This window comes from Myxine glutinosa, chromosome 1, assembly GCF_964187855.1.
Source record: "Myxine glutinosa chromosome 1, kmMyxGlut1.1, whole genome shotgun sequence".
Classification (NCBI taxonomy): domain Eukaryota; kingdom Metazoa; phylum Chordata; class Myxini; order Myxiniformes; family Myxinidae; genus Myxine; species Myxine glutinosa.
The window spans coordinates 177,702,438-177,727,915 of record NC_136261.1 but is presented as its reverse complement, the minus strand read 5'-3'; the positions used below and the strand labels follow the sequence as shown (position 1 = coordinate 177,727,915).

The following is a 25,478-nucleotide window of genomic DNA, read 5'->3' as shown; positions in this document are numbered from 1 at the left end:
AGGTCACGTGATTCCAGTGTCCTGGCTGCCATTGACGGTGCTCTCTGGCCCACTGCAATCGGCGCTGGCTGTGTTGTCTGGTCAGGCGTGGCTTTCTCAGGGGACGCCTGGCACGATAACCTGCTTGAACCAGTCATTGGTTGACTAGCCTTCTGGATACAGGCACATTTGTCAGTTGCTGTCACTCAGCCCTCAGCTGATTAGGTGACTTGGTACGGCCATTGCAGACTAACCGGTGCAGCTGGCGAGCATCTCTCCTTGTGATTCTGCGGGGACGTCCTGGCCTCGGTATTGGAGTAGGGACACCCCTCTGAGCATTTCGTTTCAGGATCTTTGACACATCACCTTGAGTGATGCCATACTGCCAAGCAATAGCACACTGTTTCATGCCGGAATTTCGTAAAGCCACCACTCCATGACAAACAGCATTGTCGAGTTGACAGACCATCTCCAGGGGAAGCGGCAATAACTTTTGTAGACGTGCAGCAGTTGTTTTCCACTAACACAGAACGCAACAAGCGTTATATACCCGATTGTGAAGCCAATCGTCAAATGTACCTGTCCTTACATTTTGTCACGCCACCTGTGATATTATCCTGTTATTGACTTCTTGCTGCGAAAGACAATCAGTGACATGGTTCTTTTGACAAAGAAATCACCGAAGCGTAAAAGAAACTCACCAGATTGATATACTGAGTTCAGAAAGTAAACCCAAGTCAAGAATAAAAAAAATATTCCATATTAAATGCCACGTCTGTATATATATTGTTGTGGATATGAGAATTGTGTTTTTTTATTGTGGTAAAATGTCACCCTCCTTCCTCCAGTTGTTGTGTATAAAGGTCAAAGCGCGTCCCTTAGTTAGGTCATATACCATCACGTAGCCAAATCATAGATTTCCTCCTTGTTGGTAGTTATTTCCTTATTCTGTGTATTAGGTTAAGGCTCTGTTTCCAACTAGTTAACACTGCATTGCATCGAATTCAAACAAGGTAGGATCCCCTTTCAATTTCCCCAGAACCTCCATGGGATTCCCCTTTTGTCAGCCGCATTACCAAATTCCTCTGCGCGGTTTGCTGCAGTCCGCTGTTTCTTCGGGCTTGGGTTTTCGCCGCAGCTGCTGGGTGGTTTTCACCGCGACTCCATTAGCCAAGAGGTGGGCTCGGAGAAGAAGGGGGAGGAGCCGCCGAATCCAGGGCGTTGGCCACCCCTCGTCATCAAGGGCGGAGCCAAAAGAGGCCGTGCGAGCCAACCGGCACTGCAGTAGCGACCCGGTAGGCGTGCCCAGAGAGCTCGCGGAAAGAGGTCGAGGCGCGCTATAAAACGGGTGCGCATGCGTCAGAACAGTAGTTGAGAGTTGGTTGTTGGTGGTCAGGAGTTGGTGGTTGGTGGTCAGGAGTTGGTTGTTGGTGGCTGAAAGAAGAGATACGGAAAGCCTTTTGACAAGTTGAGTTGCGTCAGAGATACGGCAGATGCGTGACCCAGCAAAGTTCTGCAGAGAGTTGAGGAGTTGGTTGTTGGTGGTGAGGAGTTGGTTGTTGGTGAGAGCCGCTTCAACCAGCCCCGTTTCAACCAGCCGCGTGAAGCTGCCGGTGTGCGGTGTAAAGCCGAATACAAGAAGCTGCCAGCTCCTCGCTTCCCGCCCGGAGTGGACCTGCTCGCTGTGCCCTGTGATTCCACCTGCTCATCCCTCCAAACGATTCCTGTCCTTCCATCCTCTTGTGTATGTGAGTTTGTTTTGTTTGTTCTGTCCTGGGTTAAGTAAGACTGTTTATAGGTAAGCTAAGGTGCACTGTGTCCGCTTCTTCTTCTTCCGTTTTTATTTTATTATCCTTCTTTCTCCTTGGTTATTTTGATTGTGTAAATAGTAGTAATAAATAATAGTAGTATTTCCAACCTTTTGCCTTCGTCTTCCTCTTCTTCACATCCGTGTCGTCTTTGTCATTTCCCTCATTGGACACCTGTGGCACGATTTTGGCCAACGGTAAGAATCGGGTCTAGTCATTGTTAACAGTTCGTGCCGCGGTTGCTTAAAACCGCTCGGCAATTAACATCTGTCCGCGGTACGAACGGGGCTGTGCACCTACCTTTCCGGAGGTGGCTGTACCGCGTCAGGGACCACGTCGGTCAGTTATAAACGAGGGGACTAATCCCCCCTCGAGAAGGGATCTGAGGCTGACGGTGGGTTCCGTGACAATATATATTGTTGCAGTTTTGTGGTTTTATAATAAAGGTTAATTTCCCCTCCTAGTTAATTACACTACAACATGTAGCCTCGCTTAAGCTCAGTTATTTCTTAGTGAATGTAAGTGTAGACCTTTCCTGTGTTTAGTTTTGCGTTGAGTAGGATAATGAGAATTAGGTGTCCTTATGGCGCTTTGGGTGGTTTTTGGCTCCGAAATACCACGAGGCAGGCCTGAACAAGTCGACCGAGGCTGAAGGAAGGTGGAGGAGGAGCCAACGGTAAGCGCGAGCCGCCAACGGTAAGCAGTAAGCCCCTCGAGCTCGAGGGGAGTGACTTACCACTGCGGCAAAAGGCGGGGTTTGGAACGTTCGAGTCGGGCTAGGGCGGGGCGATATAACCCTTTGCCCAGAGCCCCCCACCTCAGTTCTCAGTTATGAGATGAGCGCAGGGCAAGTCAGACCAGTTACGAGATCGGAGTTGTGAGAATACGGCAGTTCAGTTGAGTTGAGCATAACCCCGTTGTACATGAACTTGCCCTGCTCCCCGCGCTTTGCGCAGTATTAATCGCGCTGTAAAGACAACCCGCACCGGGCCACAGACGCGCGTATTTCCTCCTGCCTGCCTTTGCCGATATACGCGCTGCGAGGATTTGCCCGCCTGCCTGCATTCGCCGGGATACGTGCTGTGACCGCCAGAGGGCCACGCCGGGTGAGCTGTTCCTGGAGCGACCGAAGCAGGCGCGTTCGGCACGCGAACATTCTCCTTCCATTTCCCCGTGTGAGTGATCGGGCCCGTGTCTGGGAAATAAGTTAAGACTGCTTAAGTTCTGCCCTGTGTCCCTTCTTCTACCAAATCATTGTAAATAGTGTAAATAAATCTGTTCTTCCTTCTGATTCGACCGTCTTGTGTTTTCCATCATTGACCTCGCATGGTACGAATTAGATCGCTCTGATCGGGTTCGATAGAAAGGTAATAGCACGAGTCACGTGGTACGCATTCCGCTCGGGTGTACTCAATTACGCGTGGTTCGTGCGAGACTCGATCCCCGCTTCCGCTGCAGCGTGGGTACTCAAGGTACGCGTGAAATTGTCCCGAAACCCTTTTCCACGTCTGCCTGGAAGTGGCGACTCAGTCTCGCGGTTTCGAAGACCCAGAGAGAAAAAGGTGCTTAATCTCCCCTTTGTAACTGGAACGGGCTTCGAAAAACCGCAACAATATACATACAGTGTTACAGTTGCGGGAGTGTGGGGAGGTGTCCATAGTTTACAAAGCATGGATGACGATTTGTGATGCTGAAGGTGCATTACATAAGAAATTCCGGGAAAGCTGTGGGATCAGAAATAGGACGTTTTTGTATATATTTTTCCTTTTTATTTTATTTTGTTTAAAGTCCACCCTTCACCCCCCCCCCCCAATCGCCCCCTCCACTCCCTTGACTCCTCGTGGCATTTAAATTTTTCATTCATGGTGGTGTGCCCAACCGCGACTGTGCGAAGGACTCAACTTTTTTCTTTCCATCTGGAAGGAGGAGAGAGAGAGAGAGAGAGAAAAGAGAGAAAAAATAAGGCAGACAATTATTTCTCTCTGTGGAAATGTTCCGTGCTGCGTAGTGAACGGCCTAAGCTTGAAAAGCTTTGTATATAGGACTCAACCACATCATAAAGCTTCGTTGGAAAAAGGAGAGAGAGAGAGGAAGACGATGCGAGTTGTAGTGTTCTGAGGATGAAGGGAGGCCAGCGATGCCTCAGCGACTGGAGCTATGTTGCTTAGTGAGTGTCGGCCTGCTTTAAAGCGTGTCCTTAAGAGTGAGGGGACGGAAGAAGGTGTGAGTTAAGAAGCGCACTCAAGATGACATGTCTGGATGATGCAGAGTGCGATGACTGGTCGATTCACCTTCTTCTTTTTTTTTCCTACCAAGGTCCGCTCACACCAGCGTGGATGAAACCGCCAGCGGTCCTCTTCAAACAGACCTGAACTCCCTTCCCTTCCTTATCTCCCATTTTATTTTCATTCCCTGCAAATGTTGCTTTCTTGCTTTGCTTCCCAATGGTGGATTAATGCACGGGCACGAAGGACCGATGCCCAGGGGCCCCGGAATCAATGTGGGTCTCGGGCAAAGGCAGTGTGAGGAGGTAATGCAACCCATGCAATTTCATGAGGCACCACATGGCTGATCATGGTTTACAAACTTTCGAGATGAGACCGAGGGTGGGTATCAACTTGTGAGTGGTGATAAACACAGAGCAAAGGGAATGCTGCATCTCAAGGAAAGAAAGCACTGTCACGTATCGGTAATGAATTGATGTAAAAAATGTTTTCCCCTGATGTTTAACTGGGATAGTGACTGAGAGTGACTTTTACAAAATGAGGGGGTGAGGTTAGTAGAGAAGGCTCATGGAATAATAACTTCGTTTAATGTATACAAATGCACCAATGACGACAATAAAATTCGTATAATTGCTAATGTTAATACTTATCGCTATTGTTTAGCAGGTCCACACTACAATGTATTGTATGATCACAAAACAACCCCTCATTCGTAAATGGACTAACCCATGCACACAGTGGAACATTGTGGTTTTTCAAATCAGAGCACCTGTCCCAAGGATGAAACAAAACTACACCAGCGGTGTTGAAAAGCAAACATAGCTCAACTAGAACGGCACTCGGTAGAGCACATACCTCCGCCAGGCTGAACAATTTATGTTTTGTATCCCACTGATAGGCCAGATCTAGATTCGGACCTGAACCAAAATCTAATCAGCTTGTTCTTGTCACCAAACCAACTCGTCCACCAACTTCAATCATAACTCATCCACAACGTTTTTAAATATCATGTTATATATCGCTTTCTGCTCGTTCTCTCAATGGTGAAGAATCACTTTTAAAAAATTAAATAATCCTCGTATCCGAATCCATATCCAGATCTTCACCAAAATCGAAATGATTCGTCCTTGTCACACACCCAACCTGTCCACCAGGTTTCGTCCAAATCCGTCCATAACTTTTTGAGATATCGTGCTATATATCGGTTTTAGCCGAATCACTCAATGGTGTCGAATAATTTAAAAAATTCTCTGATCCGGATCCGGATTCCAATCTGCACCAAAATTGAATCAACTCTTCCTTGTCACACACCCAACCTCTCCACCAAGTTTCGTCCAAATCCATCCACAACTTTTTGAGATATCTTGTTCACAGACAAACAAGCAAACAGACAGACAGACAGGGGCTAAAACATAACCTCCATCCACCTTCGGTGGTGGAGGTAACAAAAGGCAAAAAGGGTTGAAAATCACCCAAAATTAACTTTTTCGTTATACAAGCGGCAGAACTAGAAAAGGGTCCTCCGTCTGTCTAACCCACCTGGGGTTATGTTCAGTTACCAAGCAGCTTGCTATCGCTTGCCAAGTCAGCCGTTGCTCATCAACAGTTTCGTTGGAGTGCTTGCTTGAGTGGTAAAGCCACTCGGTGAGCGCTCTACAAGAAATTTGGTAACTGAGCACACCCCTGCAAGTGCTGGTGTGTATTCCATTCACTGAGCTCTTTAATATGAAGGAACTACCACCCAATGAGAGGGCTGTAGCGGCTCCCGCTGAATGTACACAATCGCCTCGCACCTGCCAGGACGCGGCCAGGGCGCGATCGCCTTGCCGGGCTCGTCCGGACGGGCCCAGACGCGCCTCTCCTGGGCATGCCCGGACTCGCTGTTTCCGGGCACGCCCGAACCTCCCGGGCACGCCCGGTCTCGTCTTTCCCGGGCATGCCCGCTCTCGCCTTTCCAGGGCTCGCCCAGAGCGCCCGGGCACGCCCAGCCTCGACTTGCCAGGCCGCGTCCAGGACGCCCGGGCATGTCCAGACTCGCCTTTCCAGGGCTCGCCCAGAGCGTCCGGGCATGCCACTCTCGCCTTTCCAGGGCTCGCCCAGAGCGCTTGGGCATGCCCAGCCTCGACTTGCCAGGCCGCGTCCAGGACGCCCGGGCATGTCGACTCGCCTTTCCAGGACTCGCCCTTGACACCCGGGCATGCCCGGTCTCGGTTTTCCCGGGCAAACGCCCGTGCATAAATGTGTATATATATTGTTGCCCGATAAACGGGCTTTTCAGAATACCTGAGCTGTTTTGTTTCAATAAAGCAACGGACGAATTCCGTCTTTGGTCGCGTCAATTCTTTCGACTCGCGTTGGAGTGCAGCTCCTTCACTGGTGACCTACCGACATGGACACGGCAGTGACTCTTAAACTGCCTACCTTCTGGGAGGCTCACGCGGCTGATTGGTTCGCCCAGGCGGACTCCCAGTTCGCCCTGCGAGGCATCACCGCGGACGACACCCGCTTCCACCACGTCGTGGCAGCGCTCGGTTCCGCCACCGCGGCCCGCGCCCTGATCCTCCTCGAGCACCCGCCGGCTGCCGACAAGTATGACGCGCTGAAGACGGTCCTCCTCGACGCTTTCGCCCTCTCACCGGCGGCACGCGCACGGCGCCTGCTCGACCTGCCCGAGCTCGGCGACACGCGCCCGTCCGAGCGCATGGACTATATGCTCTCGTTGCTCGGTGAGCACTCTCCGGATTTTCTGTTCCGCGAGCTGTTCCTTCGCCAGCTGCCTCACCCGGTACGCCTCGCCCTGGCTGGCGCATCGATCACCGATCCCCGCGCCCTCGCCAGGGAAGCCGATAAGATCTCCTCGGCGGGCCAACACATCGGCGCGGCTACCTGGAGCCTGCTGCCGTCCGAGGCGACGCCCACGACACCCGAGCGCCCTGCGCGGTTGGAAGCCGAACTGCCGGTGCAACTGGCGGCCGCCACGCCGCGCCGACCGCTTCCGACACGACGGCCGGGGCCTCCACCTGACCAGGCGTGGTGTTATTACCACGCCAGGTTCGGACACAAGGCTCGGACGTGCCGACCCCCGTGCACTTTCGGCAAGTCGGGAAACGGCCGGGCCGGCGTTCATTCCCAGCCATGAGCGCCGGCCACTCGGGCAACTTGCTTTTTATTCGGGACAAAGCGTCCGGGCGGCGTTTCCTTTGTGACACCGGCGCCCAACTGAGCGTCATACCCGCCTCCGAGCAGGACAGGCGGGACGCCGTTTGTGGCCCCTCTTTGGTCGCTGCTAATGGCTCGGCCATACGCACTTTCGGCCCGCGCGACGTCACCCTCTGCTTCGGCAGCCAGCGCTTTCAGTGGACCTTTGTGACCGCCTGCGTCCCCATGGCTTTGCTGGGCGCCAACTTCCTCTGCGCGCACGGGCTGCTGGTCGACGTCAAACGTCGTCGCCTTGTCAACGCCGAGACCTTCAGCTCCCTGGCATGCACGATGAGCAGCTCCGCGCCGACCGAACTGGCGTGCGCCCTCCCGACGGCGAACGAGTTCGCTCACCTGCTCGCGGAATTCCCGGCCCTCACGTGACCGACGTTTTCGGCCGTCGCAGTGCGGCATGGGATCGAGCACCACATACCCACTGCGGGCCCGCCGGTCTACGCCAGGGCCCGTCGCCTCGACCCGGCCAAGCTCGCCGTGGCAAAGGCCGAGTTCGACGCGTTGGAGCACCTCGGCATCGTGCGGCGCTCCAATAGCGCGTGGGCCTCACCACTGCACATCGTGCCAAAGCCGGGGGGCGGATGGCGCCCGTGTGGCGACTACCGCCGCCTCAACGATGCTACCACCCCCGACAGGTACCCAATCCCACACATCCAGGACTTTTCCGCCAGTTTGGCGGGACGGGTCATATTTTCCAAAATTGACCTGATACGGGGATACCACCAGGTACCTGTCTGGGCGGCCGACGTCCCGAAGACGGCCATCATCACGCCGTTCGGCCTGTTCGAATTTTTGAGGATGCCGTTTGACCTCAAGAACGCGGCCCAGGCGTTCCAGCGCTTAATGGACGGCGTGCTGCGCGACCTGCCATTTCTTTTCGTCTATCTGGACGACATCCTCGTCGCCAGCACGTCCCACGCCGAGCACCTCCTCCACCTCCGAACACTGTTCGGTCGCCTCAGCGAGCACGGCTTAATTGTCAACCCGGCCAAATGGCACTTCGGCACGACGACCGTTGACTTTTTGGGCCACCGCATCACCAAGACCGGGGCCGTGCCGCTGCCGACCAAGGTCGAGGCCATCACCACGTTCCCGCATCCCCGTTCCATCAAGGCCCTACAAGAGTTCCTCGGCATGGTGAATTTTTATCACCGATTCGTGCCCCGCGCTGCTCAGCTCATGTGGCCCCTTTATGAGGCCCTCCGGGGCAAGCCGGCCAAGCATGACATCGTTTGGTCCGCGGCCATGGACACGGCCTTCGCGAGCGCAAAACGGGCCCTCGCCGACGCAACGCTGCTGGCTCACCCGGTGCTCAACGCGCCCATCGCCCTCACTACGGACGCCTCCAACTACGCGGTGGGCGCCGTCCATGAACAATGGGTGGACGGGGTTTGGCAGCCACTCGCTTTTTTCAGCCGGCAGCTCCGGCCGAACGAGTTAAAATACAGCACGTTCGACCGCGAGCTGCTCGGTCTATTCCTGGCCGTTCGCCATTTCCGACACCTCCTGGAGGGCCGCCCGTTCACGGCTTTCGTCGACCACAAGCCGTTGGTCTACGCAATGGCCAAAGTCACGGAGCCGTGGTCGGCCCGCCAGCAGCGCCACCTCTCCGCCGTGTCGGAATTCACCACGGACATCCGGCATGTCGCCGGCAAAGACAACGCCGTGGCCGACTGTCTTTCTCGGGCCAGCGCGAACGCGGTCCACCTCGGCGTGGACTTCGCGCTCATGGTGGCCGACCAGACCACCGACACCTCGGTGCAGGCCCTCCGGGCAGCGGACACGGACCTCCGCCTGGCCGACATCCCCTTCGCGGGCACCGTCCTGCTCTGCGACGTCTCCCAGGGCCAGCCTCGCCCCATCGTGCCCGTTTCCTGGCAGCTCCGCATCTTCGCCTCCATCCACGGCCTTTCTCACCCGGGCCGGAAAGCTTCTCAGAAGTTGGTGTCGGCGCGTTTCGTCTGGCACGGCCTTCGACGGAACGTCCGCGACTGGGCCAATGCCTGCACGGCCTGCCAGCGGGCCAAGGTCCACCGCCACACCCAGGCCCCGCTAGCACCTTTCACCGTGCCTGCACGGCGTTTCGACCACGTCCACGTGGACCTGGTGGGTCCCCTGCCCCCATCGCGGGGGTTCACCCACCTGCTCACCATGGTGGACAGGACCACCAGGTGGCCGGAGGCCGTGCCCCTCACCTCCACCACCACCGCCGACGTGGCGCAGGCGTTCATCGCCACCTGGGTCGCGCGCTTCGGCGCACCGGCGGACATCTCGTCCGACCGCGGCCCACAGTTCACGTCCGAACTTTGGGGCGCGGTCGCCCGCTCGTTGGGGGTCACGCTGCACCGCACCATGGCCTACCACCCCCAAGCCAACGGGTTGTGCGAGCGGTTTTACCGCTCCATGAAGGCCGCACTCATGGCCGGCCTTCAGGACGACGGTTGGACCGACCGGCTGCCGTGGGTCCTTTTGGGCCTCCGCACGGCCCCCAAAGAGGACCTCCGGGCGTCCGCCGCCGAGCTCGTCTACGGCCAGCCGCTCCGCGTCCCGGGCGAGTTCGTGCCCGACGCTACCAGTCCCTGGTCCGCCGCACACCAGCGCTCGGACCTCCAGGAGGCCGCCCGCCGATTTGCCCCCGTGCCAACGTCCCACCACGGTGGCCCCCAGTCCTACGTCCCCACAGCGCTTCGCACAGCGGAGTACGTCTTTGTGCGTCATGACGCGCACCGGGGGCCACTCCGGCCGCCGTACGACGGGCCCTTCCGGGTCCTGCGACGGGGCGACAAGTCCTTCGTCGTCGACGTCGGCGGCCGGTCGGACCGGATCTCTGTGGACTGCCTCAAACCGGCGCACGTGGACGTCGACCGACCACCACGGTTGGCCCTTCCTCCGCGGCGAGGCCGCCCCCCGTCTACAGTTCCCCCCGCTCGACCACCCACCACCACCCCCCCCCCCCCCCCACGACCCTCCAGGGGTCGCTTCGGCCGGGTCATCCGGACCCCCCTTAAATTGACCCTGCCGGTGGCAGGTCGATTCTGGAGGGGCGTGTGTAGCGGTTCCCGCTGAATGTACACAATCGCCTCGCACCTGCCAGGACGCGGCCAGGGCGCGATAGCCATGCCGGGCTCGTCCGGGCGGGCCCAGACGCGCCTCTCCTGGGCATGCCCGGACTCGCTGTTCCCGGGCACGCCCGAACCTCCCGGGCACGCCCGGTCTCGTCTTTCCCGGGCATGCCCGCTCTCGCCTTTCCAGGGCTCGCCCAGAGCGCCCGGGCATGCCCGCTCTCGCCTTTCCAGGGCTCGCCCAGAGCGCTCGGGCACGCCCCGCCTCAACTTGCCAGGCCGTGTCCAGGACGCCCGGGCATGTCCAGACTCGCCTTTCCAGGACTCGCCCTTGACACCCGGGCATGCCCGGTCTCGGTTTTCCCGGGCGAACGCCCGGGCATAAATGTGTATATATATTGCTGCCCGATAAACGGGCTTTTCAGAATACCTGAGCTGTTTTGTTTCAATAAAGCAACTCGGACGAATTCCGTCTTTGGTCGCGTCAATTCTTTCGACTCGCGTTGGAGCGCAGCTCCTTCAGGGCGTTTGCTGATAAGGCCATGCGGCCGCCATATTGGGACTTACTACTGACCAAAAGTTCAATAGTAAACAACATGGGGGGAAAATCACAGATTAGCAGGTTTTTAAATAAGCTGGGTTTTTTTTTTTAATAGGGATTTTTGTTGCTGTGGTGAGTACCAAGATTATGGCCGGTGACTTCAGTTTTTTCAACAAACCAGTAATCCAGTTATATTTAGATCAGTGATTCCATTATTAGTGATTCCAATCCAATTGTAGTTCAGGTGTGGTAATATTCCCAAGGATGGTTTGTAGGATCTTCGTGAGGTTTTTTTTATCATTCCTGGTGCTCCAATTAACTTGGTATTTTCGTCATTTTCTTGATTCCTATGTTGTTTAGGCCAAAACCACTGTGTACTGACACCTTAATTAGTAATGCCTTCTTTTCCTTTTTGTATCAGAGTACTACATCTGGCCGCAATGCATTGTTTTTTTATGTTCACGCTCGATGGGATTATCAGGATGTATGTGAGCATTACCTCCTTGTTTTCAATTATCGTGTTTGGTTCATGTTTCCATGACTTTTCTGGGAATGGGATATTAATTTTTTTTTGCAGATGTGCCAATGGATTACTCTGCATATTTTGTTGTGCCTTTGTGTGTGCATCTGTTCTGACATGAGTTTTTTTTTTTACATACCAATAGGAGGTGACTCGTGCTTTTTGTTTCTACCTTGCAAAATCTACACTTAAGGGTGTAGTACTGGTGAAAAATTGAGAAAACTACATAGGTACCTTTGAGAGGCCTTTACACAAAAACAAAGTCAAGTTAATATCTAATTTTCAGTTTTTCTTGAAAGATATAATCTTGGCTTTAACTCAGACCAGTTTCAACGCTTCTTTGTCATATTACATGCATATAATTTGCATAAATTAGACCGTCAATAAAAAACAAGGAAAAACAAAGAACACATTTCTACTTCTATCTTCTATGTCACCTAACATTCTTTTCACACAAAACTTGGTACATGTATTATACATGTGTTACTTACTCTACTACCTGATGAGAGGATTTTGTGAAATTATGTCAAATGTTCACTAATTAGCTAATTATGCCAATTACCAGATAAAACTTGGTTGTCCTTCAATAAATTCACAATGGCTACTCCTATAAACAAAAGCCTTCATCATTTTAAAGGAAGTGATATTCTGAATATCCTGTCCAAATTTCAGCCCAAAAGAATGATGCAAATTAAAGTTATAACAAAGAATTCTACTTCCGGTTATTGAGGGGCATGTATGATGTTAGAAAATGTGAATTTTTCAATATTTAGGGGTACTTCTATGACCTCTAATAGCATGATTCTTGTTTATAAGACTATAAGGAAACTGTTCAGCTAAAAAAAAAAAAAAAAAAAAAATCAAAAATAAATCACCTGTTCACCAGTACTACACCCTTAAACGATTCGCTGAGTCCCACCATTTTCTTAAAGCCATTGGTATAGTGACCTTGATCTTGGGCATTGATTAATGATTTGTTCTCCATCCCAGTGGAGATGATCTCTTCTTAGCCATTCTAAGGAGCCTTCTTTGTCTATGCCCAGTCTGTCCAAGTCTTTTTTTGAAATTTTCAGTGCTTTTATTATTCTCTCAGTTGTTGCATATCTGTTCACATTTTGCCTTATATTTTATTTTCGTCTTTGGCCCTGGCTGGATATCATTCATCCCGGAAACATCTTCAATTACTATTAAAAGAAGAAGTGTGTGTGTGTGTGTGTGCGTGTGTGTGTGTGTGTGTGTGTGTGTGTGTGTGTGTGTGTGTGTGTGTGTGTGCACGCAGAAGTTGGCAAAAACTTACCGCACGTGGTCTTCAAAGTCCGGGAAGATTACTTTACTTAGCGTGTTGCTCTTCCCGAGTGGAATGATCCCGATGGGTATTTTGCTGAAGCTTGCCTGGCAAGATAAGCAGGATTACATACACCTGTCGGAGGCAAGGTTCAGCAGCTCCACCAGCCACTGACATCATCCTTTCATGAAACTTTCAGGTTTGGTTACATCCCACTGCTCATTGATTATTTGATACACTCGTGACAATTTTATCAGCCCAACATGGCCAGTAAAACAATAAGCAAAACAGTATTACCTGATCTTCCCTCCTGAGCATTCCAGTGACAACCTGAGGCCAATTGAAAACATTGTGAACTTCACATTAATTCAAAGTTGCACAGTATTGACAATATAAATAAATAGCTACTTGACAGCAAATTCAAAATTCCAATCAGCAATCATCACTAAGGATATAAATGATAAAAAGGAACAGGCCAGTAATTGCATGTCCAAGTTAATCCAAGAATTACTATCCCAAAAATGTTCATCTATCCCTACCCAGTACCCATGTACATATTTATGATATGCATCACTTCGTGTTTTACTGCATACAACATATATTCGATCGATAAGTTAAATAAAGTTAAACAGAAAAGTGTTGGGTGGAGTGGGAGAACAAAAAAGGGCAGATCTGACCTCCAGCAATGTCCCATCGCCACCGGCCACAACAATCATGTCCACATTATCTAGTGCCCCAATAAGTTCCTTAGCTTGCCCTTCATGGTCTGTCTGCAGAAAACAAATAAGATAACCAGTCAAAGTGAAATAAGTGGTACGAGTCAATCCCATTTTTGCACATTTATACGATGTAGAAAAAATTAAATAACTACACTTTCAAATACAAAACCACTATTGTATTATCAAGCATCAGGTTCAGGTGGACAAAGATAATTGATGTGGACAGTTTGTAAGATAGAACACTTGAAAATTAAAAACATTCCACAAAGCAAGGCATTCTACTTATTTATATGAAGCTCACATTTATCAAAGGACGTTGGAAATAAATGCAATTATTCCACCTGGTTGTTTTACTGTTTACAGATCACAACCGTCCTTCTCGGGGCTCACAACCGTTGCAGTATTTTCGCGAAAGTGACAACAGAGATGATCCCAAAAATGACAATTAAGCATATATTTTACTATAAATACGAACCAACAAAATAACTTCCATTTGTACCTTCACAACAGTGACCTCAAAGCCAGCCAAATGTAGCACAGGCTCAGCATTCTGCTCAAACAAGTTCTTTGCTTTCCTGTGCAAACATCATCATCATTTAATTTAAATGTTAATTAAATGATTAGATACACTATTGGATAATAGAATTACTGTACACACACACACACACACACACACACACACACACACACACACACACACACACACACACACACACACACACACACACACACACACACACACCTCAATATTGTGTGCTGATTCTAGCTTTAGTCAGGGCCCTTAGGGATATTTTGGTTCAAATTCTTCCAAAAGCATCAAATTTGGCGCAGATGTTGCCCATGCCATACTCTTTCGATTTTTGACGGGCGCCAAGGGCGGTATGATCCGGGGACCATACCGGTCCATCCCGCCATGTCACCTGACCTATGACGTCATAATTAGGATATGCATCCAATCACATGGCGAACTATAAGTGGTCAAAGTTCAAAATGAATCGATCGAAAAATGAAGGCAGGGATCCATTTTTAAGGTTTTCATAAAATCCAATATGGCCGCCAGGTCACATGACCTATGACGTCATATTTATGACATGTATACAATCATGTATACATGAACCCGGATCATGATCGCACAAAAATTAAACACAAGGATATGGCATACAGTTCATAAAACATCAAAATCTATACCTTTGTAATTAGACTGATGAACTGCATATGCCTGAAAATTAGGAAATAGACATGTAAATATTTCCTCTAATTGTCAAAAATAAGGTCAGAGTTCGATTACCCAACCCAGAAACATAAAATGGTGAACCTCGCGTAAATCTTGACAAAAAACTCAAAAACCGACATGTTTGACTCAAAAATGACCTTTAAGATGACCTTGAGGGTTGACCTTGACCTCAAATCATCAAAATAACATCATAATTGGATTCCTCGACCTCGAAAACCCCTGAAAAGTGGTATCATACATGATTCCAACCCTTTTGGTTATTTAACTGATTTTCCTCTAATCCGGGTGGCGGCCATTTAGTATTTCGCCAATATGGGCCCCCCGGGGGGGGGGGGGCGCCCGTCTTGGCGCCCGTCAAAAATCGAAAGAGTATGGCATGGGCAACATCTGGGCCAAATTTGGTGCTTTTGGAAGAATTTGAACCAAACGGCCCCAAAATATGCCGAAGGGCCCTGACTACTTGTTAGCTCGTTTAATATACAGTACACACAGATTACAATGATAGCCATTCAACATCCTCAAAGGTATTTATTATGGAACAATATACTGTATCACATAGCTCTGCCTCAAAAGCCATATATGTTTTTAACATAACCTAGTTCTGACAAGGTGTGTGTAAGATGTTATTCGAATGAAACATGATAGAGGAGGTATTCTTAGACAAACTTGTCTTCAATTGAAAAAGTTATTGACAACCTTGGCATTTTAAAGATAATTGAAAGGTGTTTCTTTTTTTTCTTTTTTAAATGGCCAAAATGTTGCATTCTTAGTATGGTTTTGGCCCCTAATACAACCTTAATTTTGTTAGTTTAGTGGTATTTTAGTCCATTCTTATTACAAGTGACAGGATGAGTGTGTGAAGGGGAATTAGGGGGTGTTGGAGGGAGGGGGAGAGTATAATTGCACAGGTACACACAATCTAAATTAACCAATCAGAAGATGGCTTGAAACCAAATACAGATCAACAATTTATGATATCTCAACGAGACATCACAGGCTAAGCATCATTGCTTTATGGATCCTCAAAACGGCAGTCATATTGTGAGATCAACAAGTGCCTGATACAATGCCAATTTGCCATGACTACATTTCTTTCCTAATCAGGTCATCACCAATCATGTGGGACATGTTTTACTGTTCAAAATATGGATACCATATAAAATCTCTCCACCAGCAAGTCATGTTGTGAGTAACATTTACCAGGACATACGTGTGCACAATCAATTAAAAACAATGATATCATTAGGCAATGTTAGCTGCATGATGTCTCCCCAAATTAATGTTCTAAATAGAACGGCACTCGGTGGAGTGCATACCTCCGCCAGCTTGAACAGTTTACGTTTTGTATCCCACTGGTGTGGTGTTGGCTTAGCGGTTAGGGCGCTGGCTTGGGATCCTCGGATCCTGGGTTCGAATCCCGGTCGATCGCTAAATTAACACCAGGGCGGTTGACTCAGCCTGTCATCCTTCCGAGGTCGGCAAATTGAGTACCAGCTTGCTGGGATGAATGATCCAGTGTGTACCCCGATTTAGAATAGGTACACCATATCCCTGTACATGTAAGAGGCGACTCAGGGTTGGCGTCAGGAAGGGCATCCGGCCATAAAAACATTGCCTCAAACAGGGCCCCATGAGGTCATGGGACCCGCAAGGCCAACCCCCACTCTAGCGGGGGAAAATGGCCTTAAAACGATCATTCATTCATATATATATATATATATCCCACTGATAGGCCGAATCTGAATCCGGGCCTGAACCAAAATCTAATTGATTCGTCCGTCACCAAACTACTCATCCACCTAATTTGGTCAAAATCCATTCACAACTTGAAATATCATGTTATATACCGTTTTTGACCCCATTTCTTCATGGTGAAGAATGAATGAATGAATGATCGTTTTAAGGCCATTTTTCCCTGCTAGAGCGGGGGTTAGCCCGCTCCCGCTATGGAGAAGCTATGGTGAAGAATCTCTTATAAAATATAAAATAATATCGGATCCAAATCTTCACCAAAATTGAATCAATTCTTTCTTAACACACCAAACCTGTTCACCAAGTTTTTTCCAAATGTGCACATATCATTTTGGGATATCCTCCTACTCACAGACAGACAAATAGACAAACATCAAAACATAATCTCCATCCACCTTTGGTAGAGGAGGTAGCTGTGAGTACTTGGTTGTTTGGGAAGTACCCGGCACCTGAACCCTAGTCGTAAGGAGCTCTCAGCATGACTTTTTAATGCAGAAGATGTACAAGATTCTAGTATCGTAAGGATGTAAAAAAATAAGGTACTATAAATTTGAGTCACTGTACCTGATGGATTTTATACTATACGGTATAAGAACCACAACCAATGACAGAATAAAGCAAAAATCAAATAACAAAAATTATTACAGATATCTTTCAATTGTAACAATTTCATTTTGCATGTGAGCTACAAACAGTTCTTAAATATGATACATAGGCTCACAAATTCAATTTAAATATAGGTACTGATATTCATACCCCTTTCCTGCAGTTGCATTTAGGAACACAGTAACACGTTTTGGTCTCTCGTTGACACCCAAAGTTTGTCGCCCGTATTTCTGTGCAGAAACAATAGGTGAGAGGGCAGGTTGATCAAGGGGCTTCAAACACAGCTTCAGACACTTACAGTGCCTTCAGAAAGTATTCACACCCCTTGACTTTTTCACATTTTGTTGTTATAGCCTGAATTTAAAATGGATTAAATTGAGATATTTTTGTCCCTGATCTATACAAAATACCATATAATGTCAAAGTGGAATTTTTGTTTTAGAAATTTTTACAAATTAATTTAAAATGAAATACATAAATATCTAATTTACATAAGTATTCAATCCCCTGAGTCAATACTTTGTAGAAGCACCTTTGGCAGTGATTACAGCTTTGAGTGTTCTTGGTAATGTCTGTATCAGCTTTGCACATCTGGATGTGGGGAGTTTCTCCTATTCTTCCTTGCAGATTTGCTCAAACTCTGTCAAGTTGAATGGGGAGCGTCGGTGAACAGCAATCTTCAGGTCTTTCCACAGATTCTCAATGGGATTCAAGTCTGGGCTTTAGCTGGGCCACTCAAGGACATTCACGTTCTTGTTCCGAAGCCATTCCAGTGTTGCTTTGGCTGTATAATTGGCGTCATTGTCCTGCTGGAACATAAATGATTGCCCAAGTCCAAGGTATTTTGCATTATGAAGCAGGTTCTCCTCGCATTTGTCTCCATTCATTGCTCCCTCTGTCTTCACAAGTCTCCCAGGCCCTGCCGCTGAAAAGCATTCCCATACCTTGATGCTGCCACCACCATGCTTCATGGTAGTGATGGTGTTAAATGGGTGATGAGCTGTGCTCGGTTTCCTCCAGCTATAGCGCTTTGCATTCAGGCCAAAGAGTTGAATTCTCATCTCATCAGACCACAGAATCTTTTGCCTCATGCTCAGTCTTTTGACGTGCATTTTTTCAAACTCCAGGCGTGCTGTCATGTGCCTTTTTCTCAGGAGTAGCTTCCTTCTGCCAGTCCTATGAAGCATAAATTTGGAAAGTGCTGCAATGGCTGTTGCCTTTCCGTCAGGTTTTCCCATCTCAGCTAAGGAACTCCGTAGTTCTGTCAGAGTGGTCATTGGGATCTTGGTCACCTCCCTGACCAAGGTCCTTCTTGCTCGGTTGCTCAGTTTGGTCGGATGGCCAGCTGCAGGAAGTCTGGGTAGTTCTATATTCTTTCCAATTCGTAATGATGGAGCTCATTGTGCTCTTGGGAACTTTCAACACTCTAGAAATTGTTTTATACACTTCCCCAGATCTATACCTCCTCACAATTCCATCTCAGAGTTCTACGGACAGTTCCTTGGACTTCCTGGTAGAGTTTCTGCCCTGACATGCACTGCCAACTGTGGGACTTTATATAGAAAGGTGTGTTTCTTTCTAAATCATGTCCAATCAATTGAATTGGCCACAGGGGTTCACTCCAATCAAGTTGTGGAGACTTCTCAAGGATGATCAAAGAAAATTGGATGCACCTGAGCTCAATTTGGAGTGTCATAGCAAAGGGGTTGAATACTTATTGACTCAAAACATTTCAGCTTTTCAATTTTAATTATTTTGTAAAAAAATTCTACAACAAAAAAATCAACTTTGGCTTTATGGGGAATTATGTGTAGATCAGTGGCCAAAAAAAAAAAATCTCAATTTAATCAAATTTTCATTCAGGCTGCAACACGACAAAATGTGAAAAAGTCAATGGGTGTGAATACTTTTTCAAGGCACAGTATGCACAATATATACTCATACAATACAAACTATAACCTATGGCAGACATTTAAATCCATGAAAAGCCCCTATTACGAGTGTTCAGTATCTGATTCATGACAGCATGACAGGGGCTCAAACTCAGGACCCTAAGATCTCAGACCAGCCACCTTCACTGTTAAGCCAACACCAGGCTCTTTACCATTTCCTGTGAATACAAGTGAACGGCAGCAGTGAATATAACACACACACACACACACACACACACACACACACACACACACACACACACACACACACACACACACACACACACACACACACACACACACACACACACACACACACACACACACACACACACACACACACACACACACACGCTTATCCTTTTACCAATAGATGCAAAAATCTAATATAACTTATCTTGTGGCCCTGGAAGCAAATGGCCATCACATTCCATACAGCTCCCATATCTACCTCTCCCCCACCCCCTCCCACACGTTATTAATAGTAAATAACATTATTTTAACCTTACCATGTGCATTGACAAGCCCCAGACATGACCTTCTGATTAGTATTAAGAAGCACGAAGGTCTCGGTAGAATGTGCCCATTTATGGACCTTGCATCTATGGACCCTCTTTGTTCATGTTCTCAGAAATTTTCAGTACGGGTAGCTGCAAGTCCTCAGGGGTTTGCAGTACAGTTAGCTGCAAGCTATCAGCTTTTTGTGTGAGATCAGAAAGTTATCCAACTCTTTGGATGCATATTTTCAGGTATAAGTATTTTCAGCTTATTTTAGAAGTTTTGTCAGCCATTTTAGGTAACAATCCTCATCTCGCACGCACGATATAATTTGTGTTGCCCCCAAACACCGCCGTTTCCTTGGGTTTCTGCACACGTGCAACGAGAATTCTGGGGCAGATTACATCATTTCGCATGTCGTGTATCACATGTATTGATAAAGTAAATGCTTGAAAACACATAGGCAGATCAAGCAATATACATTATTAATTTAACAAGAGGGAGAATTGCTTTGCAATACATATCCCTTAATGGTCTCAATGAATGCTCTTGGTCCAATCGGCAATTGTGAGTCATATACTGTAAGACAAATTGTTTCAGGTATGCAAAGCTACAGAATACGTTGCAATGACTGTAACTTACCAGTATCATAATAAAGCCATGTACCAAGTTTCAGTTCAATATGTTAAGGGTACAAGGAAAAAGTCTGGAAAACTGACCCATGTATAATGTGTGGTATTTTCCAAGTCCAAAAAGGGCATTTAATAATCATTTAAATAATCACCATCAACATGAATTACTTACTGCTGCTTCTTCACATACTGCTCTTCTGACAAGGTTGGCACTAAAAAGAGAGGATTACATACAAGGCCAATAATGCAAATGAATTATGTACATGGAGTAAAAATGAAATGTCGAAAGAAATAAGATGCTTCTAGAAACTCACTCATGTCGACGGTTAGCCCACATGACACCACAGACAGTGAGACCAGCAGCAAATATGCTTTTCTTCCAGTGTGTTCGCAGTGTGCGGAAAACAGCAACCATTTCTACTCAGAGGAGGCAATTAAGCAAAAAACAAAAGGGTTTTGTTTTTTCATCTGTGAAGTACTAGGTAACCAAAGGTGTGTACAGTTCCCAAGTTTATTGTAAAACGCTCGCCATGTGGCTTAGACATTCAAGCAAGCATTCCATTCAAAACCGTTGATAAGGAACGGCTGGCTTGGCAAGCGCTAGCTAGCCGCTTGGTATCTGAACACACCCTGAGTCGCATCAACATACAATTCATAGATCTACTATGTATTATTTTTAATGTATAAGCACTGACAACAAAAATCAGTGCCCATTTATACCATGAAAACAAAATGTCAAAAGTGCAAATGAAAAAAAAGAACCAGCAATATTATTAAGTATAACAATAATATTATAACTATATTAGGCTTTAAGATATTTGTGTGCTTTGGACCAGAAAGCCTTCGTCCCGGATGTTGTTGCGTGACCGACAACATATTTGTATTTCTAGACTAGTTTGCCAATTGGAGGGTTTTAAGATCTGCTTATAAGCCAACATATTTAATATTGTTGATGCTGCACAAGTGATGTTCTTTAGACTTTGGCATGATTTGCTAGGGTATATAATGAATAGATGATTCCCCTGCCAAAGACAAATTTTGACTGGCTCCAGGAAATGGGAAACCCTTAAAAAAAACACAAAGGGCACATCAGTGTCTTTATTTATTTTCTGCCGTGACACCCTCCAGGTAACTAGTGCACTCACTGCGGTGCCCTGAAGTCGACACGTAACAGTGTTAACGAGTAAAATTTATTTATTTATTTTAATATACCATCCTCTTCATGCATAAGATCATCCCGACAGGATAGTGCAGAGGTATAAGCCTTTTGATTCTGGTTGCGATTCCTGACCTAATGATAAATCGTGATCCTTGATGCTTGTGCTTCGCAGGTACAGCTTTGCATCAATCACTCAGTATGCTATCCTTCAGAACAACATTGAGCCAGATATCCTATCTGCTAGCATTTGCTGATGTATGTTAAATGACGTCTTTTGAAAAGAGTCAGAAAAAGGCATGGCCTGTAACTAAATCCAATTCCTGTCCTAAACCTAAACCTGTCCTAAACCAGATTGCGCATGCGCAAGATTGGAGGTCTCGTCTCTTCAAAGCTGTCCATGCGGCACGCTTTCGAAGTTAAGTAACTTTTCACAATTGTGTTTTTGTCGAAACTGTATCTTTCTCTCGGTGTATGTACCTATTGGGGTGTCTTTAATAGTATTCTTGGTGTTGGTTTTTCATAACTGTGTACAGAATCGTCGGTCTTTCGTATCGCGTATTCTGAGGCCTAGTGTAGTAGGCTACCGTGTCTGACCTTGGCTTGAGGCTTTGTTCTTGTCTCAGCGGTTCTTCGATCGCGCTGCAATTACTTTCTGGTCTCTGGTTTTCCCGGTCTTTTCACCCCATACTTCCTCGTTTTAAAATCTCCCCAAAAAAAAAAACCAACAAATATTTCCTTCTCTGTTCTTATTCGTTTATTCGTTGTTCTTATTTGTTCATTCGTTCTTCGACCACGTTGTTTGTGATCACGTGATCACGTTGTTAAAAAATGTCTAATCTGTCCCCTGAAGAACTGTATTCTGTCATATTCTATAACACCTTTTTCTTCTTCTTCTATAAAAGGATGCTTTCGACTTGCTCACCAAATCTATTCATTCCAAAAAAAAAATCCATCTCTTATAGTGCATCTTTCATTCATTCCCTAAACTCTCCAGCACTCCACCCATCCTTCAGCGTCCTCAAACGTATTTTTGACTCGAATGTCTCAAGAAACTCATTTTGCAATAAATGTTCATTTCCCATAAATCGTACACTTTTCAAAATCCAATCTCACCCCTCCCCTCCAAATCTTCCCCATCACCCCTCCACTCCAAATCTTCCCCATCACCCCTCCCCTCCAAATCTTCCCCATCACCCCTTCCCTCCAAAACTTCCCCATCACCCCTTCCCTCCAAATCTTCCCCATCACCCCTCCCCTTCAAAACTTCCCCATCACCCCTCCCCTCCAAATCTACCCCTTTGCCCCTCCCCTCCAAATCTTCCCCATCACCCATCTCTTTCAAATTTTCCCCCTTGCCCCTCCCCTCCAAATCTTCCCCATCACCCATCCCTTTCAAATCTTCCCCCTTGCCCCTCCCCTCCAAATCTTCCCCATCATCCCTTCCCTTTCAAATCTTCCCCCTTGCCCCTCCCCTCCAAACCTTCCCCATCACCTCTCCCCTCTAAATCTACCCCCTTGCCCCTCCCCTCCAAATCATCCCCATCACCCATCTCTTTCAAATCTTCCCCCTTGCCCCTCCCCTCCAAATCATCCCCATCACCCATCTCTTTCAAATCTTCCCCCTTGCCCCTCCCCTCCAAATCTTCCCAATCACCCATTCCTTTCAAATCTCCCCCCACACCCCTCCCCTCCGAGACTCTCCCTCGCTCCTCCCCTCCTAGACTCCCCTCTCACCCCTCCTCCTCAAAGCGTCCTCCCCGCTTCTTCCCCCTTCCAACTTTCACCTTCATCTCCCTCAACCTTCTGCCTCACTCTTCCCCCTCATCAAATAACACCTCACTGCGCCTCACCCAATCACCATCAAACCTTTTGTTCGCCCCATTCTTCCCTTTCTCCAAGCTATTCTGTAATCTCTAACACACCTTCAACAGCTCTCCCTACCTCTTCCTCCTCTTACCCTACCGCTCCCCCCCCCCCCCCCCCCTGTTCTGTATCCGATGCTCCCCCTTCCTCTTCCTTAACAGTATGGACCTCAAACATCCGGGGCCTTCGCTCAAACTTGTCTGATCTCTCCATACAGGTTGCTTCTGACAAACCAGACGTGATCTGCTTAACAGAAACTTTCCTCCTTCATGATGTCTCTGATTCCTTGGTATCTCTCCCAGGTTACTCCCTCCTCCGGTATGATAGACCTGAGCCTCGTCCTGGAGGTGGGGTTGCTATCTTTATAAAAAAACTCTCTTCCTCACTCGCCCTGCACTGCCCTCTCTCCACCTCACCCCCAGGAATACCTTTGGCTACGGCTTCCCCTTCGCTCCCACCTTTTGTTCATATGTGTGTTGTACCGTCCACCAAACAGTGATGACTCCATCTACATCTCGCTGTCTGAGAATATGGACCAACTTCTATCTACCCATCCCAACTCTCTCTTCCTCATATGTGGTGATTTCAACTGTCACCATGCCAGTTGGCTGGGTGTGGGTACCTCTCTCACCAGCCATGGCTCTTCAGCAAAGGACTTCTGTGAATCACTGGGACTGACACAATCTGTCAATTTCCCGACCCGGATTTCAGTCAACGGAGCATCTTCTCTTCTGCACTTGGTTATGACTAACTTCCCTGAAAATGTCTGCTGCTCTTCTTCTGCTCCAATCGGCTCTTCTGATCATGTGCTTGTTAAAGTGGACATATCTCTGACCGTTCTCAGAGAGCCTCCTCAGCGTCGACGAGACTGGCATTTCACTCAGGCCAACTGGCACGGTCTTCAAGCAGCCATCAATCATCTGGACTGGTCTCCCATCTCTACTGCCTCTGACATCAACTCATCCTGGGAATTCTTCCAAAGTAAATTGCTCTCTCTCATGCACAGATTTATCCCATCTCGTCTTCAGTTGTCATACCCTTCCTCCCGTCCATGGTACATGGAATCTTGTGGTGAGGCTATTGCCCAGAAACAACTTGCTTTCGTCTCCTGGAAAGCAAATCCAACGGAAGGAAATCTCATTTCCTTTCACAAAGCCCGAAACAAGTGTGTGTCCACCCTCAGGAGAGCCAGGAAACAATATCTCTCCGTTCTCAGGACCGAACTCTCTTATCTGTCTCCCTCTTCCAAATCCTGGTGGCATCTGGTCAAATCTGTTTCTGGTGTTTGTTCCCCATCCATCCCCTCCCTCACCTCAAATGGCCACACGGCTGACTCCGCACGTGAAAAAGCTGAATGCCTCAACTCTGTGTTTGCCTCTAAATCTTGTGTCCCAAACACATCCCTCTCTGTACCCACCGTACCCAGTCGTACCCAACTGCTCCTGGACTCTGTGTCCTTTCCTCCTGACAAGGTGGAAAAGTTTCTGTCAACCCTCGACTCGGATTCTGCAACTGGACCTGACGGCATCAGCCCACGGGTCCTAAAATCCTGTTCTTCCGCTCTTTCACTCCCTCTCTCTGTTCTCTTCACCCTCTCTTTTGCTCAAGGTCATCTTCCATCTGCTTGGAAATGTGCCAACATCACCGCTTTGCACAAAAAAGGTGCAAAAACAGATCCCAGCAACTACAGACCAATCAGCCTTCTCCCAATTATCAGCAAAGTCATGGAATCCATCATTGCTTCAGATATGAAATCTTTCCTCTTCTCCAATGGCTTGATCTCTGATCATCAATTTGGTTTCAGACCTGGACACTCTACTCTGGACATGCTGCTTCTGCTTTCACAACAATGGATGGAGGTTCTCAATGCCAAACAGGAAATTAGAGCAGTCTCCCTTGACATATCACGTGCCTTCGATACGGTCTGGCACCCCGCTCTGCTCACCAAACTCTCCTCTTTTGGTATCCATGGAAATCTCCACGCATGGCTGGCGGACTTCCTCTCTAGTCGTAGTCAACATGTGGCCCTGAATAGGTTTCTCTCATCTCCTCTTCCTGTTCAGGCTGGAGTTCCCCAAGGCAGTGTTCTGGGCCCTGTGCTTTTTCTGGTCTTCATCAATGATCTCTCTGACTCTCTTGAAAATCCTCTCTATCTCTTTGCTGATGACTCTACTCTCTGTCGCTCCATTCTTCATCCCTCAGATCGGCAGTCTGCAGCCTCCTCACTCTCTGCAGACCTGGACAAAATCACAGACTGGGGCAAACAAGTGGAACATGTCTTTCAATCCTGACAAATCTCACACTCTTACGATGTCTCTCCGAAAAGACCGACTGGACAACCCTCCCATCCACTTTCTGAATAATCCTCTCCAAGAAGTTCTGTCACTCAAGCTTTTGGGTCTCACTATCTGCCATGATCTTTCCTGGGAAAACCACATTTCAAATCTGGCC

At 48.0% G+C, this 25,478-nt stretch overlaps 1 protein-coding gene across 5 annotated transcripts in view; it reads right to left on the bottom strand.

The window, feature by feature from the left end:
- Window positions 1–25,478, bottom strand: part of AGK (acylglycerol kinase) — a 162,413-nt gene that overhangs the window by 127,861 nt on the left and 9,074 nt on the right. For all 5 annotated transcript variants that reach the window (XM_068122909.2, XM_068122919.2, XM_068122946.2 and 2 more), the window contains exons 2-8: window positions 20,320–20,422; window positions 20,178–20,217; window positions 17,095–17,174; window positions 13,852–13,927; window positions 13,311–13,403; window positions 12,931–12,963; window positions 12,646–12,740 (exon numbers count right to left, since the gene is read on the bottom strand). In XM_068122909.2, coding sequence (XP_067979010.1) covers window positions 12,646–12,740; window positions 12,931–12,963; window positions 13,311–13,403; window positions 13,852–13,927; window positions 17,095–17,174; window positions 20,178–20,217; window positions 20,320–20,420 — 518 coding nt within the window. In that variant the 5' untranslated portion in view covers window positions 20,421–20,422. The remainder of the gene's footprint in view (window positions 1–12,645; window positions 12,741–12,930; window positions 12,964–13,310; window positions 13,404–13,851; window positions 13,928–17,094; window positions 17,175–20,177; window positions 20,218–20,319; window positions 20,423–25,478) is intronic.